Raw genomic sequence first — 15208 nt, 5'->3', positions numbered from 1 at the left:
ACCACATACTTACACCTTGCGCAATCGTGTGAGTGACGTGCGTTGACGTACTGTTTATGCCAGTCCTTCCCCCCGTTTTCAGAAAAATGTAGCAGATGTGGCCTCTTAAAAAACACGTACGGACAAAAAACACGCACGGCGGATCGTGACTAAGCTTTAAGGTAGTAACAAAATGTAATACAGTACTTTGTGTACACGCCGATGCATATGATTGTCAACATGTAACCTGTAATCATTTAGCAAAGATGTACAAAAAAGGTTATCTCAAAAGTTCATCTGTGTGGGTAGAAGTAATTATGAAACAAGTTTGAATTGCGCCAAAGGTAAGTCACATCATATACATATTGAAACACCTGGCCATTCAGTCTCTTTGATTAAAGAAATAATCTTGGACACAGAATCGGACTTTTTCGCACAAGGGATAAAACGCCATTTACATCAGGGCGGGGGGGACTTTTTGCAACCTATGATCCACTGCTTACGGAGTCACGTATGTTATCTGCGTGACGTCACGGAAGCGGTGGATTGCTCAATCCTTGACAAATACTGGAGTTGTACAGTTGAAAAATTTTGGTGAGTCCAATTTGTTGTGTTTAAAATTGCAGTTTAAACTTGTTTCATAAGTACAATAAAGGTCTTCATTCAGTAATACACTGAGAAAATAGTTTTAAATGCTGTGCATTATAATCATCATAAATACTCCTATGTATAAAGGAAAGTTGTACCTGTGCCAAAAGGGCGCACTCTATATACAATCGGATAGCCCAGCATCCTGCAGACAACTTCTGCATCCTTCAAGTCGAAACCGTTGTGACAAACTGTGCCCCATCTGGAACTGTCGGCCGGCCGGACTTCCACACGCCCCTCGTTTGGAGCGGAACCTCCGACAAGACGGATTCTGCTAGAATCTGAAAATGAAACAATAATCCCTATTATTGATATCATAGTAAATGCATTATTTTTACTAGAACATTGCATTGCTGTTCATCATGTTACGATGCTAAATTTCATTCCAACAAAAAGAGTACACAAGAATCAAATTTTAACCAACACTGTCGCCTTTATGATAATGATTAATGACCAATCACTTGCATACGTTAAACCCGCGAGGGTTACTGTTACAGACACGAGACCTTATTTACTTTACAGATACGTGACGTCAACAAACGTGATTGAACGGAAGACGATATAAATTCCCCGTCACGTTTGATACTGTTGACGTCACATATCAGTTATGTCTCATAAGGTCCCGTCTATGTAACTGTAACTCTTGCGCATTTCCGTTAGAGTGATTGGTCATTAATTATCCTGATGAATGAGGTGGTCGTTCTTGAGTTTTTGCGCTAAATCACATCTAAACTAGAGTTCCACGATCGCATACCTTCGCCAAATGATGTTAATCTTTATGACTGACAAAGTAAAGATTATTCCTCCTGATTATGTAAATAGGATCCTCATTTGCTGAATTATATCAGTTGATGATATTATCCACCAATAGACAGCTTTATCTTAACAAAGACATCCATTTTATCATTTCCTCATAAATTATGCAAATTAGGTCCTCATTTGAATAAGTTATGTTTAATAATATTCATCTTTACTTAACTTTCAAATACCCTAAGTATGAAATTCCTGGCAGTTACCGTTATGGAATTATAACATTTTCTCATTAATTATGCAAATTGAGTGTTAATTTACATAATCAATATCTGCCTGTGTTTCTCTTGTTCTCAATTACATATATCACAAGCTTAAATAGTCCAATAATGTAATGCAGCTGAGTTTTTAGAAATTTCTCATTAATTATGCAAATCACATCAAGATTTGCATAATAGTTGCATAATTATGCTACCTACCTACCAAAAATCATTGCAATCCGTCAACCGGTTCTTGAGTTATCCTCTTTTAAATGTTTTTAAAAATGCCCCTGCAGTTCCAGAGCAAGCCGCTAGGGGGCCCAAACCTATGTCACTTCTTTCCCAGCACAAGAGCTACCTACTATCCAAATTTCGTGACCCTGGCACATCTAGATCATGAGATATCAAAACCGGAAGTTATGCTGCAGTACCATAACAAGCCGCTAGGGGGTCCAAAATCTAATAAAGACCTACCCACCTCATAAGTATAAAGACAATCAATATAAGCCTTCTTGAGTTATCGTGGTCACAGACAGACAGACAGACAGACACACGAACGCCTCTGAAAACAGAACCTTCTTGGCGAAGGTAATAACCAAACGCTACCCAAAACATATCTAACCTCCTCCTTCTTCCTTTCGCGGTAATGCCCATCGTCCATCTTTCCGTGGCTAATACGAAACGTGGATTCGCCAGGCCTCCGTTTCGGTATTTTGTAGTAATCACCAACTTGCATGCCCCTACTCTTTTTCGAAAGGTGTGGTGGAATGTGTCTCTCCCCAAACACGGAACCTCCAGTTTATGTAATATCCGAGGGACGTACCTAACCGAAGCTAAGTACTAACTTTGAGTGAAGTGACGAAAGCCTCGTAAGTGTCTTTTCCAAAGGGGACAACGTCAGGGCATGTAGGTAAAATCGAACCCAGGGCCCATGGGTTCCGGGCCGAATATTCTACCCTTACGCAACGCGACGCCACCTAGGCGAATGTGAAGCACCATAGGGCTGTATAGTATTAGAGTATATGTTTACGAATAAGAGTAAAATGAACGTACCTGTACGACAGACCACGCCTACATCTTGGCCATGATCACAGTCGTGAATCGTCCACCCTGCGTAAGAGCAGTTAAAGAGGCTGGTCTCGTTACCATCACATTGTAGGTCATCCATGTAGATTGGTCCTGTTCCTGTGTTTTAAAAGTATGCATCGGCAAGTCACATTAATCGATCCTAAAGATAATACTTTAAACAAGTGCTTTAGAAAAGCTGACGTTTGCCCGTGTGGTCTTTTTGCACAACAAAATCGTATGCAACATATGCGTTTTTTTCTTTGAAGGGATGATATGACAGTTATCCCACAAAAACTCGGGAAACATAAAATGAATCAAACACAGTTTGGCCGGAAAAAGGGAAAAGCTTTGATTTGCGACTTTTCCGAAACAGACACCAAAGGAACGGCCAAGCTGCGAAATTTGTTAATAATTTAGAAAAGAAAACCACCACCTACTCCCTTTCTTTCTCTTTAGCTTCCTATGATATCATCCTTGAACATTGCTTTGGTGTTACCACCCAGGAGGGAACCATATAGCAACAATTAGAAAATACAAAAAAAAGATAACAGTATAACTGCTGACAAACTATTCAGGCTAACAAACATCATTCCTTCTTACGATAGTTCACCAATATCATATTAGAACATGCGCAACAAACTAGAAGAACCTAAACACATAGGTCAACTTGTAACAATAACGTTGTCTCATCACAACGAAACCATCTATTAGTGGTCTACGATGTGGTGTAAGATACTAGTACTACAAAGCCATCTTACGAATGCTAGTCACCATTCTGGAACATAGACTTAACCGGGTGGCTAAGGGTACTTTAAGATACAGCAAGTAGGCGTCCGAACGCCAGTCACCCTGAAGGCGAATCAAGTCAATAGGAACACCTGAACGAAAGGCAAAGGTGGCACTACCTCTACGTCCACTATGTAGTGAGTATCTAGCTGGGCTTAAACCTGCTCTAATCAGGATCTGCTTGAAAGCCTTATCGAAAACGCTCTGAGTCAAAGGTACAAATCCGGATCTATGTGGTCTCGTAAAAGCTGCGATAGTATCAAATTTTCGATTCAGCTTAACCATATTACAGTATGCCGATACTGGACAAAGAGGAGAATTCTTGATCTCCATCACGGGAACATACAATAATCTCTCTGCACATTGTAATGCCTTAGACCATCTAATTCTGATCAGCAAAACTCCTCTATGTACAGCAAAATCATTCATGGTGAACTGTTTAGCCGGATCAAACTCAGACACAAAGTTAGATTTTCTCTGAAACGTAAAGAAACTGATAAGTATCACTGCCCATATGGTTGCCTGAACCGAGTCCGAGGTATCTAACTGTTCATACATAGATCTTGAGCAAGATTTCTGGGGTGAATGGCAGCTTTTGACGCGGCGTATGTCCTATTTGTTTCTTCAGTCCTCGTAACACCAGAGCTAGATCCATAGACGAGAAAGCCGCGGTGTCTAGTCCGAACAGAATGTGAAAGGTTTTGATACCGCTGATTTAGTTTGCAATTGACGCTGGCGCCCGAAAGGAACGACTGAGAAACTCATCATAAGTCTCCAGGGTGTCTACTGTTGACGGAAAGGGCGGTAAACCGTAGAACGTACAGAACAGCATGTAGGTTCGTAAATGTGTTCTCAGGTTCCCCCACGTTCCCTCAGCAAAGACTGCCCGTTTAGTCTGACGCACTCGGTCTCGCAGTAATGTAAGGTCTTTGCTGGCTGGAACAAACAAACAAACAGAACAAAAGCATTAGGACCTAATCATACAGTCAGTATTGGCAAACCAAGATAAAGTCTTCCTGGAATACCGAAATCTCACAAGTGGTCTGATGTCGTGTGAGACTCTTGAACTGCTGAGAGTGATATGCTGAGAGGTGCCATCGCGAAAGATGATCGGCAATCCGATTGTGGGAACCTTGAATGTGTGTGGCCTTCACCTGGAACTCAAATGTGGCAGCCAACAGCCATAATTCCCTCGCACACTGCAACAGTTCCCGATCACGAGCACGGCCGGAGTTTAATACGTGCACACAAGCCATGTTGTCGCAGTGTACCACAATTCGCTGTCTACACCAGCGGGGTGGCCATTTCCTTGCCGCGATTACAATTGTTAACATTTCGAGCACGTGCATCTTTGATCCAAACTGTTCCAAAACCCGCCCGGGAAACTCGCAATGAAAGCTTTGACCGTTGGAGAAACCGCCGCACCCCGTGGCACAGGCGTCCGTCATAACCAACTCGTCCGGGTCACTGTAAATGTCTGGAACCATCATCGATACACCGTTGTATGAATCCATAAACCGCTGCTACCACTTGTCTTGAGATCCAATCTGAAAGCCCGTGTCAAGCGAAGTCTATGGTGGTTCCGTCGTAGTGAACGCAATGCCTCCAACATACGTGATATAAACAGTCGTCCTGGAGGCACACAGGATGAAACAAAAACGAGCTTACCAATAAGGGACTGGAGTTCGCGTCTAGTGGCCTTTGTTGTGTCCCAAACCGTGCCTTGTTCCAAACCATGCCTGGGCATGGTTTGGGACACACGGCGCGTGTCCCAAACCGTGCTTTGGGCAAATCTACATTCTGGGACACGCGAGGACTGTCCCGAACCGTGCCTGATCGAACACACTCGAGCTCTGGACACACAAGGGCCTTGTCCCATTCCGTGCGTTGGGGGTGGAGCTTATTGTTTTGAGGGAGGAGCCTTCTCGTGGTGTTGTTTACTGTTTTAGGCCGCCATCTTTGTTTTTCGTCGGGGCAAGAATCGGTGTGATTCTTGCTCTGTAAAGTACACTTTTAACCATTTTCGCCTGAACGAAAATGGTTTATGAGACCAAAACAAATATTCCATCCATGGAGGCATGGAGGTCAAGGCAACAATGGTCCATGCCATAACATTTATCCATGCCATGGAAGTTTGTATACTTTCTATTGCGGTTTCTAATTTCAAAATCATGGTTATAATAATGTTGCATAACAAAGCTGCTGACAAAACAAACTTAATTTGTCTTAAATAATACTTGATTTTATTATTTGCCAAAAATGTTAATAAAAACATGTTTATAATCACAGTAATCAAGGATTTTAATAAACGGCATAAATTATGTCAACAGTCCACTGCAGGCCATGCAATACCTGTTTACTTCTTTCCGGTTTAGACTTGCTGCCATTTTAATCCATGTTCTTTACAAAAAGAAACTTTATGTAGTAACAGTCTCATCTAGTTACATACCATTGATCGAAGTATAGTTACATAAGTTTTTCGGCGCTAATTTATTGATCATCTGCAAATCTAAAGATGATTGCATAAATTATGTTAATGACAAAAATGCCGCCTGTCGTTAGATGTCGTTGTTGCATCTACATCTACATGCAAAGTCGTGATGAAAAGTCCTTCTATGTTTCTCTATTATGTTTGCACTTTAACGTTTGCCTGCTGCATTGTTCTTACTCAGGAATGTCGATACGTTTGATACTTACTCTTTTTAAACACGGGCTTTCATGCTTCAATCATAATTCGTTCATCCTGTGCTCGAACCTGCAATTTTCTCGGATCGCTATATATGGTTAGGCAGTCAAATAATTACGTAAACAGATGACTCAGTAAGTAGAGTCTATGTCCAAACCCCGCCACGTGCAACACCGAACAGCGGTTCGGTGTTGCACGTGGCGGGGTTTGGACATAGAGAGTTCGATCCCCGGAGAAGTAACTTTTTTTAATATTTTCTTTTTATTTTTTTTTCTAATTTTTCTTTTTTTTTTAATTTTTTTTAATTTTTTTTTAATTTTTTTTTAATTTTCTTTCTTGCGGTGCACGTGGCGGGGTTTGCACATAGCGAGTTCGATCCCCGGAGAGGAGCTTTTTTAAAATTTTTTTGCTGTTTTGCTTTTAACACTCAAAAACTAATTGTTCATGTCCCGACGTATGAGTTTTTTAAATTTTCTTTTTAACATCTGCTGTTTTGCTTTTTTTATCAGATGTGTTTTCTTCTTTAAGTAGTCTCGTACCAATTTCATCAGCTTGGGTAATATCATTTCAACAACTTCTACCTCAATAACGGCAGTAAAACCTTCGTCAGCCGAAATGTCAACAAAACACAACAAACATCCCCATAATCACACCGAATCAACACATATATATATACACATATTGTTCAACATTTCACAAATTACAACACAACAGTATTACCACCTGTCAAGATTTATCTTAAACATATTTTTTTTTTCATTTCACAAAAACACCACTGTAAACTATAAGTTTACTGAATATTACTACAAAAAGATATATGTCACAGCTGTAATGTTCAAATTCCACATACACAGAACATCTGCAACATCACACAACAATCTCCCTTCCCCTGTTAAAACACACCTTCTCCAAAAAAAACATCTCTACGATCTACTTTCTTATCCATTTTACATCTCACAACACATCATTTATAGATCACATCCCATTATAACCGCCAGTAAATAATCCTTTTTATAGAGGCGAAAATGGCAGCTTTTTTCAGAAAGCACTTGTTTACATTGCACGCTGGTCTACGACTTACATGTAGTGTCCAAACAGAGTGTCTTGTATCATTCTCCAACTCAGTGCGGGCACAGTTCTTGATACAAAATAGCACGTAGTATACCCAAGATATATACGGCAACTGCCGGTATGCTCTTCTTAAATCTGTCTTATATAACAGACAACCTGGTCCCTTATTCAAAATCATTTGAGTCATTGTGTCGACTGATGGGTAAGACAAATTAACCGTGTCTCCTAGATAAGTATCCTTAGGTACCGCTTCATTCATGGCCACATGGGAAACTACAGACCACTACTACTCTTCTCTTATCACTTCCGTTTCTCCACTGTTTGCAATGGTTTCCACTGGGGACGAAAAAGGGTTCTCTGGAAAAGGTCCCACTATGGCACCTAGGCGGCGCTCTTCAGAAAGAAAATGATCAACATGTGAAGAATACGTTGTAGCAGACTTACGATTCTTAGGATACAAAACTGCAGGCAAACTATAAAGTTCCGCCTGAACGTTGATGGGCCAACCGAAATCCAAATACGAGGGGTGTTCAAAAAGTTCTCGGCCCAACCTAGAAAATAAAGGTCAAACTCCTATTCTTTAATATAGCTGTATACTATGACGTCTTACATCACTGCACACAAAAATTCAAATTTTTATATTCATTAATTGGCACGTGACGCCCCGTGAAAATGGGGTGGGTGAGGGCAAAATCACAAAATGGCCGCAACAGCACCGTGTGCTGTGATCAAGTGTATCGATAAAAAGGGATGTCTCCTAAGGAAATCCATGAAGACATGGTCAAGACACTTGGTGATGACTCCCCTTCTTATTAAACTATAAAGAAGTGGGTTGCTAGCTAAAAGCGCGGCAAGGAGAGCACAAAAGATGAACATAGGTCAGGATGCCACAAATCAGCACCACGGACAATCCAGTTGAGGCCATCAATCACATGGTAGTGAATGGCAGATGTGAGACTGTCCGACATGTAGCAGAGTCTTGCCAGTTCACAATGTTTTGTCGAACATCCTGGGGATGAACAAACTGTTTGCATGGTGGGTGCCTCGAATGTTTTCTGAACATCAGAAGTTAAACAGGCGGGGCATTTCAAGGAACGAATTCAGTCCAATGCATGCAATTTTCTCAAAACATTTGTAACCCAAGATGAGCTGGGTTCACCACTTTCACCCCGAATCAAATCAGCAGAGCAAACAATGGATAAAGAATTTTTCCCGGCCCCCCAAAGAAGTTTTAGCGACTTTCGTCCGTTTACAGGGTTTTGCCTCTGTTTTCTGGGACAGTAAGGAAGTAATCATGATTGACTACCTGCGAAGGGGTTAACGCATCAATGGAGAGTACTATTAAACAGAATTACGACATTTGAGGACAACGATCAAAGAGAAAAGGAGAGGAAAGCTCCGAGCTGGCGTGCTGACAATGCATCTGTCCACACAGCACAGGGGTCAGTGCCAGCAGCAAACGAATTTGGGTTTGCAGTCTAACCCCACCCTTCCAATTCACCTGACCTAGCACCCTCGGACTTCTACCTGTTTCCTAAACTCAAGTTCCACTTACGTGGTTATCGTTTTGATGGTAATGATGACGTCATCTATGCGGTAGAGGCCAATCTGGGGGGTCTGGATGCAACCTTATTCCACAAGGGGAAAACAAAACTGGAACATCACTGGACTAAGTGTATTGTAGTTAGAGAGGACTATATTAAAAAATAGTGTGAGAAAAATTTTACTGCCATGACGTTTTCTAGGTGAGGCCGAGAACTTTTTGAACACCCCTCGTAGTTCACTATATGTGTTCATAGTCTCTGAGTAACCTTCTCCAGGTTTGTATATTCAGATTTGAGTCCACCGGTCTACGAGCGCCAATATAGTTGGGAACCTGAAATGCCGATACCTCTTCATGAAGCCCGATCGCCTTGAATTGTGTCCCGCCACGTGCGGGGCCGGCTCCCTGGGTGAAGTGGGCGGAGTCACCGAAGCTGTGATTTGCTCTGTCTGCCGGGCCCCAAAATGGCCGTGGTTTGTGCTGGCACTCTTTACTCGGGTGTGGTGCTTTAATCTCCCGAACTAGCAAACAACACACTACAGACGTGTAACAGTGGGGCGTTCCATCGTGTGCTCCAATGCCCGGAGGGTAGAGAACAGGACCCGGACTGGAACTCGCCACAGTAGCGAGGTCTGCTTGCCGACACTCGAGCCTCTTTCACAAGCCCCGCTCTCGACGCGTTGCCCGCGTTGCCCCAGGCAACTCTAGCGTGTGTTTGGTAGTGTCTTTCCCTGATAGGATCAAAGGCACCGCGGTTCCCCCATGTAAGCGATCCGTATTCCATCCCATACAGTAATAATGCGTGAACTTCTCGCACTGCAACCCAGTCATAGTACACAGCATCGAACATAAGATCTGTTAGGTGAACTAACTTATGTTCTGCGTCAGTAGAAACACGATCACGATCGAGAACATTCTCGATAACTCGTCATAAGTCACGCCCCCTTCTTTACCATATCCCGGGAAATGCACCCGATGCTGTGGCCAGTCAACTTTGACCCGACGTGTACCCGAATCATAAATAGTACGGTTACGACCGCTCTTACCTGCACGACGTCGCCTCGTAGAACGTGAGCGGGAGTCGTACAAAGATGTATCCGAGTCATAGTTGCGCCGGGATCGTTCTCCTTTCTCTTTCTTCCTGCCGCCGACCCTAGCGAGCAGCGCTCCTCTTCTAACGCGACCCACTGCGACGCTTGCGCTTGTCTGGTTTTCTCACGAAACCCAACTCTGACTCTGTTGTGTCGGATGAAAGCGTTTTGGGCGGATCCCTAGCCTCGGTCTTCTTCTTACGCGACCCCCTGTGACGCCGGCGCCACTCTGGTTTTCTCGTGAAACCTGACTTCTCCGTGTCGGACGACTGCTCAGTCTGTGACGATGTTGAAGTTGAAAGTCGTGATCATCAAGGCGTTTGTCGCTGATCCTCCTCTCCTGGCTTGTAACTGGATGTAACAAGTCGTCAAAGGCCTTCTCCACCTCTTTGACCAATCTCCTGGATTCTCTCAGATCTCGAATGTCGGGCTGGTCTTTCCTGCATTTTGTGCATTCTCCCTGCTCCGGTCACGTGCGTTTTGGCGGGAAACCTGTAGAGGGGTTCACTTCTTGCTCGAACGCTGGCTTTCTCTCCGCCGTAATCAGACGATTTCTTTAGGTTGTGTGATCTAGCCAACCTTACCTCTTCCTCCGTGTATTCCGAGAGGCTGTCCGACCATGCCCCACGCACTAGCTCCGGAACTTTACTGTGCCACCGGAGGCCTCTGATCTTCTCCTGGACATTAGCACTACTCCGCTGTCGACCGAGAAAGTCTTCATCTGAGGATCCTTCTGGCCGCTCAACAGCGCACTTGCCGCGGCCGTATGGTCCCTGGTGGCCTTTCACTGGTAGCCGACACACAGAGCATCGTCTCTTCTTCTTCCTGTCAGGATCAGACTCCATATTCGCAAAAAACACCAGATGAAGAGACAAACGACCAGCACCCGCGTACCGTCAAGTCGAATGGCGTGTCACATGTTCGTGTCAAATGTTACGGGCCGAAACAGAGAATTAGGGGTTTTCTAGACAATTAACAAAAATTACCAATGATCAATCTTTCTCACTTTGATTGAAATCTAGCTCCCCTACATACACATATACATTTTGTGCGTTAGTATGAAGGGGTTTCTAGTATTGGCATGTAGAGAGTTTAAATATTTTAATAAATTAATGTACACATTTTCCACAATGATTTGAATAAAATGCACTCAAGTACACATAAAATCGCTTTCACTTGGAATATATAGCTCCTGGCGAATTCTAATACAACATAATAAGCATTACTTTCATTGAATAAAAAGGAATCAAGATGGTACTACCGGTGAATTTATATCTACAGACTGCCCTTTGTGCTGAACTGACTATTCAGCTGAAAGGCTAATATATTACAAGGACGGTATTCTCCTTTCTGGAGCTCTAAAAATCATAGGTACATAACACTTCTCGCCCGGACGTCTACCCACTGTCAACTCGGCGGCCAATGCCAAGTTCTTCAACTCCTACCTACTAAGTACAAATTCCCATCGGGGTCATAATTTCATTCCGTGTGCTTCCCACATCGACGCTACTTTCCGGAGAATCCTCGCCGAGGGAAGGATAAATTCCCCTAAAATTAATACTTTCATGGTCCCAAAGCACGTATTTCAGCGTAAATCCAGACGCTTCGCGACAAAAATAAGAAATTTATCGCCGAAAAGACACTAAAAACAATAAAAATGCTCTCGGCAGACGACAGCCGCCATTTGAGAAAATCTAACCGGGAATGAGGTAAAAGTGGTTACGTAATGCAATTTGACCCCTGACCCCTGCCGGCGCGAAGTGACCGTTTTCGCCCGAGAAATGCCCCAATCCTAAATACTCGTATATCCGGGACCCGCACACAGGACATGTACTTTGATCCCGGATATATCCGAGACCCGCAGCTTAAAGGAGTACTAATTATAACCTCCAGAAGGAAGTGTTATTTTTCGATACATCATGCTGCAATGAATACATAACTAGCCGACTTTTTACATAATTTCGCTTGTACGACTTGCACGGCGCATGTTTGTAAAGTGATATTAATATCATTTTCCCCCATGCTGAACCACAATTGATACATCCGGGAACTCTGGCTTACGCAATACTCATACACTTCAGGTCAACATAAACATTTTTTGGTGAAAACGGTAGGAGACTAGCACACTAACAAGCTGATTATTGAGAAATTACTTGCTTTACTTTGCTTGACCTGTGGCTTGGATATTATAATATCAGGATGTCGAATACAGTGGGCGCCAGTTTCATCCTGCGTCGTTTGATTTTTTCAACTTATTTGCATGTAAGTATCACTTGAACAGATAATTAGATTACGCCACTTATGGAAAGGATAACTAGATTACGCCGTTTTTTCATTGTCAATATTTGCGGCATAAATGAGGGGCGATAAGGACACCAAGAAGGACATGTCGACAATGGTTGGTAAGATACCAAAGAACACAAAACGGTACGAATTTTTCTTATCGCCCCCGAAATGAGGTCTGTAACGTAACTTTTTGTTTAAAACATAGACACCAATGGGGTAGCGTGGTGTATTCTGGGGAAGTTTTGAGGGCATTTGGAGAGTTTGTCCTGGATTCAATGCGTTTTAAGACTTGCGCGCAAAATGGGCATTTAATTGTATACTGTAAAATAATATGCATTTTTGACTTCCAAAAATAAATGCCTGTCGAAATATAGCACCTCTAGTACTGCTTTAACCCTACCTAGACCGGGCTTTTTTTGACATGGGGGGACCGGGGGGGGCTCTTTTGCCCCCCCCAACGAACTCGAGAACGGTATGTCGTATGACCACCAAATTTTCAGAGAATGGTGTACTAGTGAAAATTTATCATATCTACAATTTGTATGTCGTTATGACGTAATATGACGTCATTATGACGTCATTAATGTGATTTTATTGGCCAAAACCCTCTAAATAGGTTTTTCCCTGAAAACTAAATGGTATTCAACATAAGGTTCCGGGTCGGAGTTTAATTCTGACCAGGGTTCCAAATAGTGCGCAGTAAATCGCCGGATCTGCGAGGTTGTCACGCTAGGTTTGGCTCCCCATAGCTCGGCGATCGCTGTAGATTTTCAACTAGGTTTTGAATTGATCAAAAAGCCTTGGGATTGTAGTGTTTTTCGGCGCGGTGAAGTTGGACGGCCAGCGAAGCGTTTTTGGTATTAGTCCGCGAGCAAGGGTGATGCGGTTTGTCGCCTGATGACCCAAATAGCTGCGTTCTATGTGGAATTTCTAGGGGTTCGCGTCACCGGATTTTGCGAAAAACTTATCGCAACAACCTATAGTTTTTTTCTGTTTTTCAGAAACAGAAAGTAGTAAGCTATTTCAGCATATAAGCCGTTAGCCTGGGAAAATTCGTTTTTTTCCAAGCAGGTCCGTTGAAAAAACTGCAAAAAAACTACATTTTTCGTATCCAAAATTTACGTTTAACTACAGTTTCTACCCAAATTATAGAGTCGACGGACAATAACCAAAATTGTATCGGAAGCCGGCTGGAAACCTCCGTTGACTGATGTAATGAGATTTCCCGGCGTACTTTTTTTGGCGGAGTTATAGCCCTTCGGTCTGAGGGTGTCCGCCGGATCCAAAATCGTGAAAAAAACTCCGGTCCGAGACCATAACTGTACCAAAAGTGTTTATGACAGAATATTATGGTGTACTAAGTCTTATGTTGCCCATAGCAACACCAGTGACGTCATAAAATGACGTCATGCATATTTAAGATATCCGCCATCTTGGATCATCAATCTTGAATTTTCAAAAATAGTTTGTTTTTTTCATGATAAAGCCTAAAATACATTGTTAACATACTAAAGGCCTTCATTTAAACCTTTTTTGGAAAAAGAAACGGGAGTATTGATGAAATTTTAATGAAATAACCTGTATATACCTGTTCTAATGATATGGTCCGCCATCTTTGATTTTGGCCAATGACGTAATCAAATTAGCATAAATTATGCATATTTAATGATAAAATTTACATAAAATTATATGGCATGTTATTAATATTAGAAAGTATGAGTAACTTGACATAAAACCCATAAAATTCTATTGTTGAAACAAAAAGTACTAAATTTAGCAAAAAATGCCTGTCAGAAACCCGTTGCCATGGCACCACAAAAATCATTATCCCATTCCGATGATAGAAAATTGTTGCCAACAATATTTTAGGAAAAGTCACCAAGTTTGGCCGTTCTACGGCTAGCCGTTCAGACGCTAGGTGACATCAAAGTTGCCGCGAGCACTTTTAGCCCCCCCCCCCGTCTAGGTAGGGTTAACGTGAAATCATATTGTGAATGTATACCTTTGTCAGACTTATTGCCGTGTGAGCTTTTTATCTTATTGTAGCACAGTATTTAGCGATTCGAGCTTATCAGAACACAATGGGAGTGTATGAATAGCAGCAAGGCCTTGGCCGCATAGTCCGTTCGTTCATTGATTGATTGAATGATTGATTGATCCATACTTCCATCCCACCTTTTTTTACTTAGGTTTAGGCCGGGCAAACGTAAAGAAAAAAGATCAACTTGATGAAAATGAAGATCTTACCTTGGCCAAAATATGCCCCATTTCGGACCTGGGTAGCGTTAGGATAACCCAGCATTCTGCAAACAACGTCTGCATCGTTCATGTTGAAACGGTTGTGGCAAACTGTGCCCCAGGTCATACTGTCGTCTGGTCGGACTTCCACGCGTCCTTCTTTAGGCCCGGAACCACCGATGAGACGGATTCTGCTGGGATCTAAATATATTATCACACACATGAGATGAGTTTGTGGTGTGTGTGTATGTGTGTATGTATGTATGTATGTGTGTGTGTGTGTGTGTGTGTGTGTGTGTGTGTGTGTGTGTGTGTTATATGGTGTACAAATAAACGTAAGACGTTAAATCCTCTCAGTCGGTTATCTTGAAAGAGCTATAATTAATTTTTTTTCTATTTAATCCAATCTAAACATTGATTTTATAATGACTACTTTATCAATGTACCACAGACAACGCTGGCATGTCTATGTCTTCTATATCCTCCATCTTCACAGCCGTGATTCCCCCATCCTGCGTACGAGCAGTCAAACAGGCTACTCTCGTTCCCATCACACCGTAGGTCAGCCATGTAGACCAGCATTTGTTCACCTAAAAAACAATATGTAGAAGATTTAAAAAAATGTAGTCATTATAGAAACAGACAAAAAGGGCTTAATGAGTCGAATGCGAATACGCAAAGAAAGTATTTACGTCAGACAGCAGAAGACGAACCGTACGCTTTACCAAATAGGGTAACTGATGAAAAGCCGTTTGCCCAGATATAACCCAGCATTCTGCAAACAACGTCTGCCTCCCTTAGG

General features: G+C 42.4%; 1 protein-coding gene across 1 annotated transcript in view; it reads right to left on the bottom strand.

Moving 5' to 3' along the window:
• LOC109483051 (deleted in malignant brain tumors 1 protein-like) overlaps positions 1 to 14976 on the bottom strand; it is an 80169-nt gene extending 65193 nt beyond the window's left edge. The window contains exons 1-4 of the mRNA XM_019786007.1: positions 14853 to 14976; positions 14416 to 14607; positions 2691 to 2822; positions 726 to 908 (exon numbers count right to left, since the gene is read on the bottom strand). Coding sequence (XP_019641566.1) covers positions 726 to 908; positions 2691 to 2822; positions 14416 to 14607; positions 14853 to 14976 — 631 coding nt within the window. The remainder of the gene's footprint in view (positions 1 to 725; positions 909 to 2690; positions 2823 to 14415; positions 14608 to 14852) is intronic.
• Positions 14977 to 15208: the final 232 nt, after the last annotated feature.

Source organism: Branchiostoma belcheri, unplaced genomic scaffold (assembly GCF_001625305.1).
Source record: "Branchiostoma belcheri isolate BF01 breed outbred unplaced genomic scaffold, Haploidv18h27 scaffold62, whole genome shotgun sequence".
Taxonomy (NCBI): Eukaryota; Metazoa; Chordata; class Leptocardii; order Amphioxiformes; family Branchiostomatidae; genus Branchiostoma; species Branchiostoma belcheri.
The sequence above is the reverse complement of the archived record's forward strand: the minus strand, read 5'-3'. Positions and strand labels throughout refer to the sequence as shown.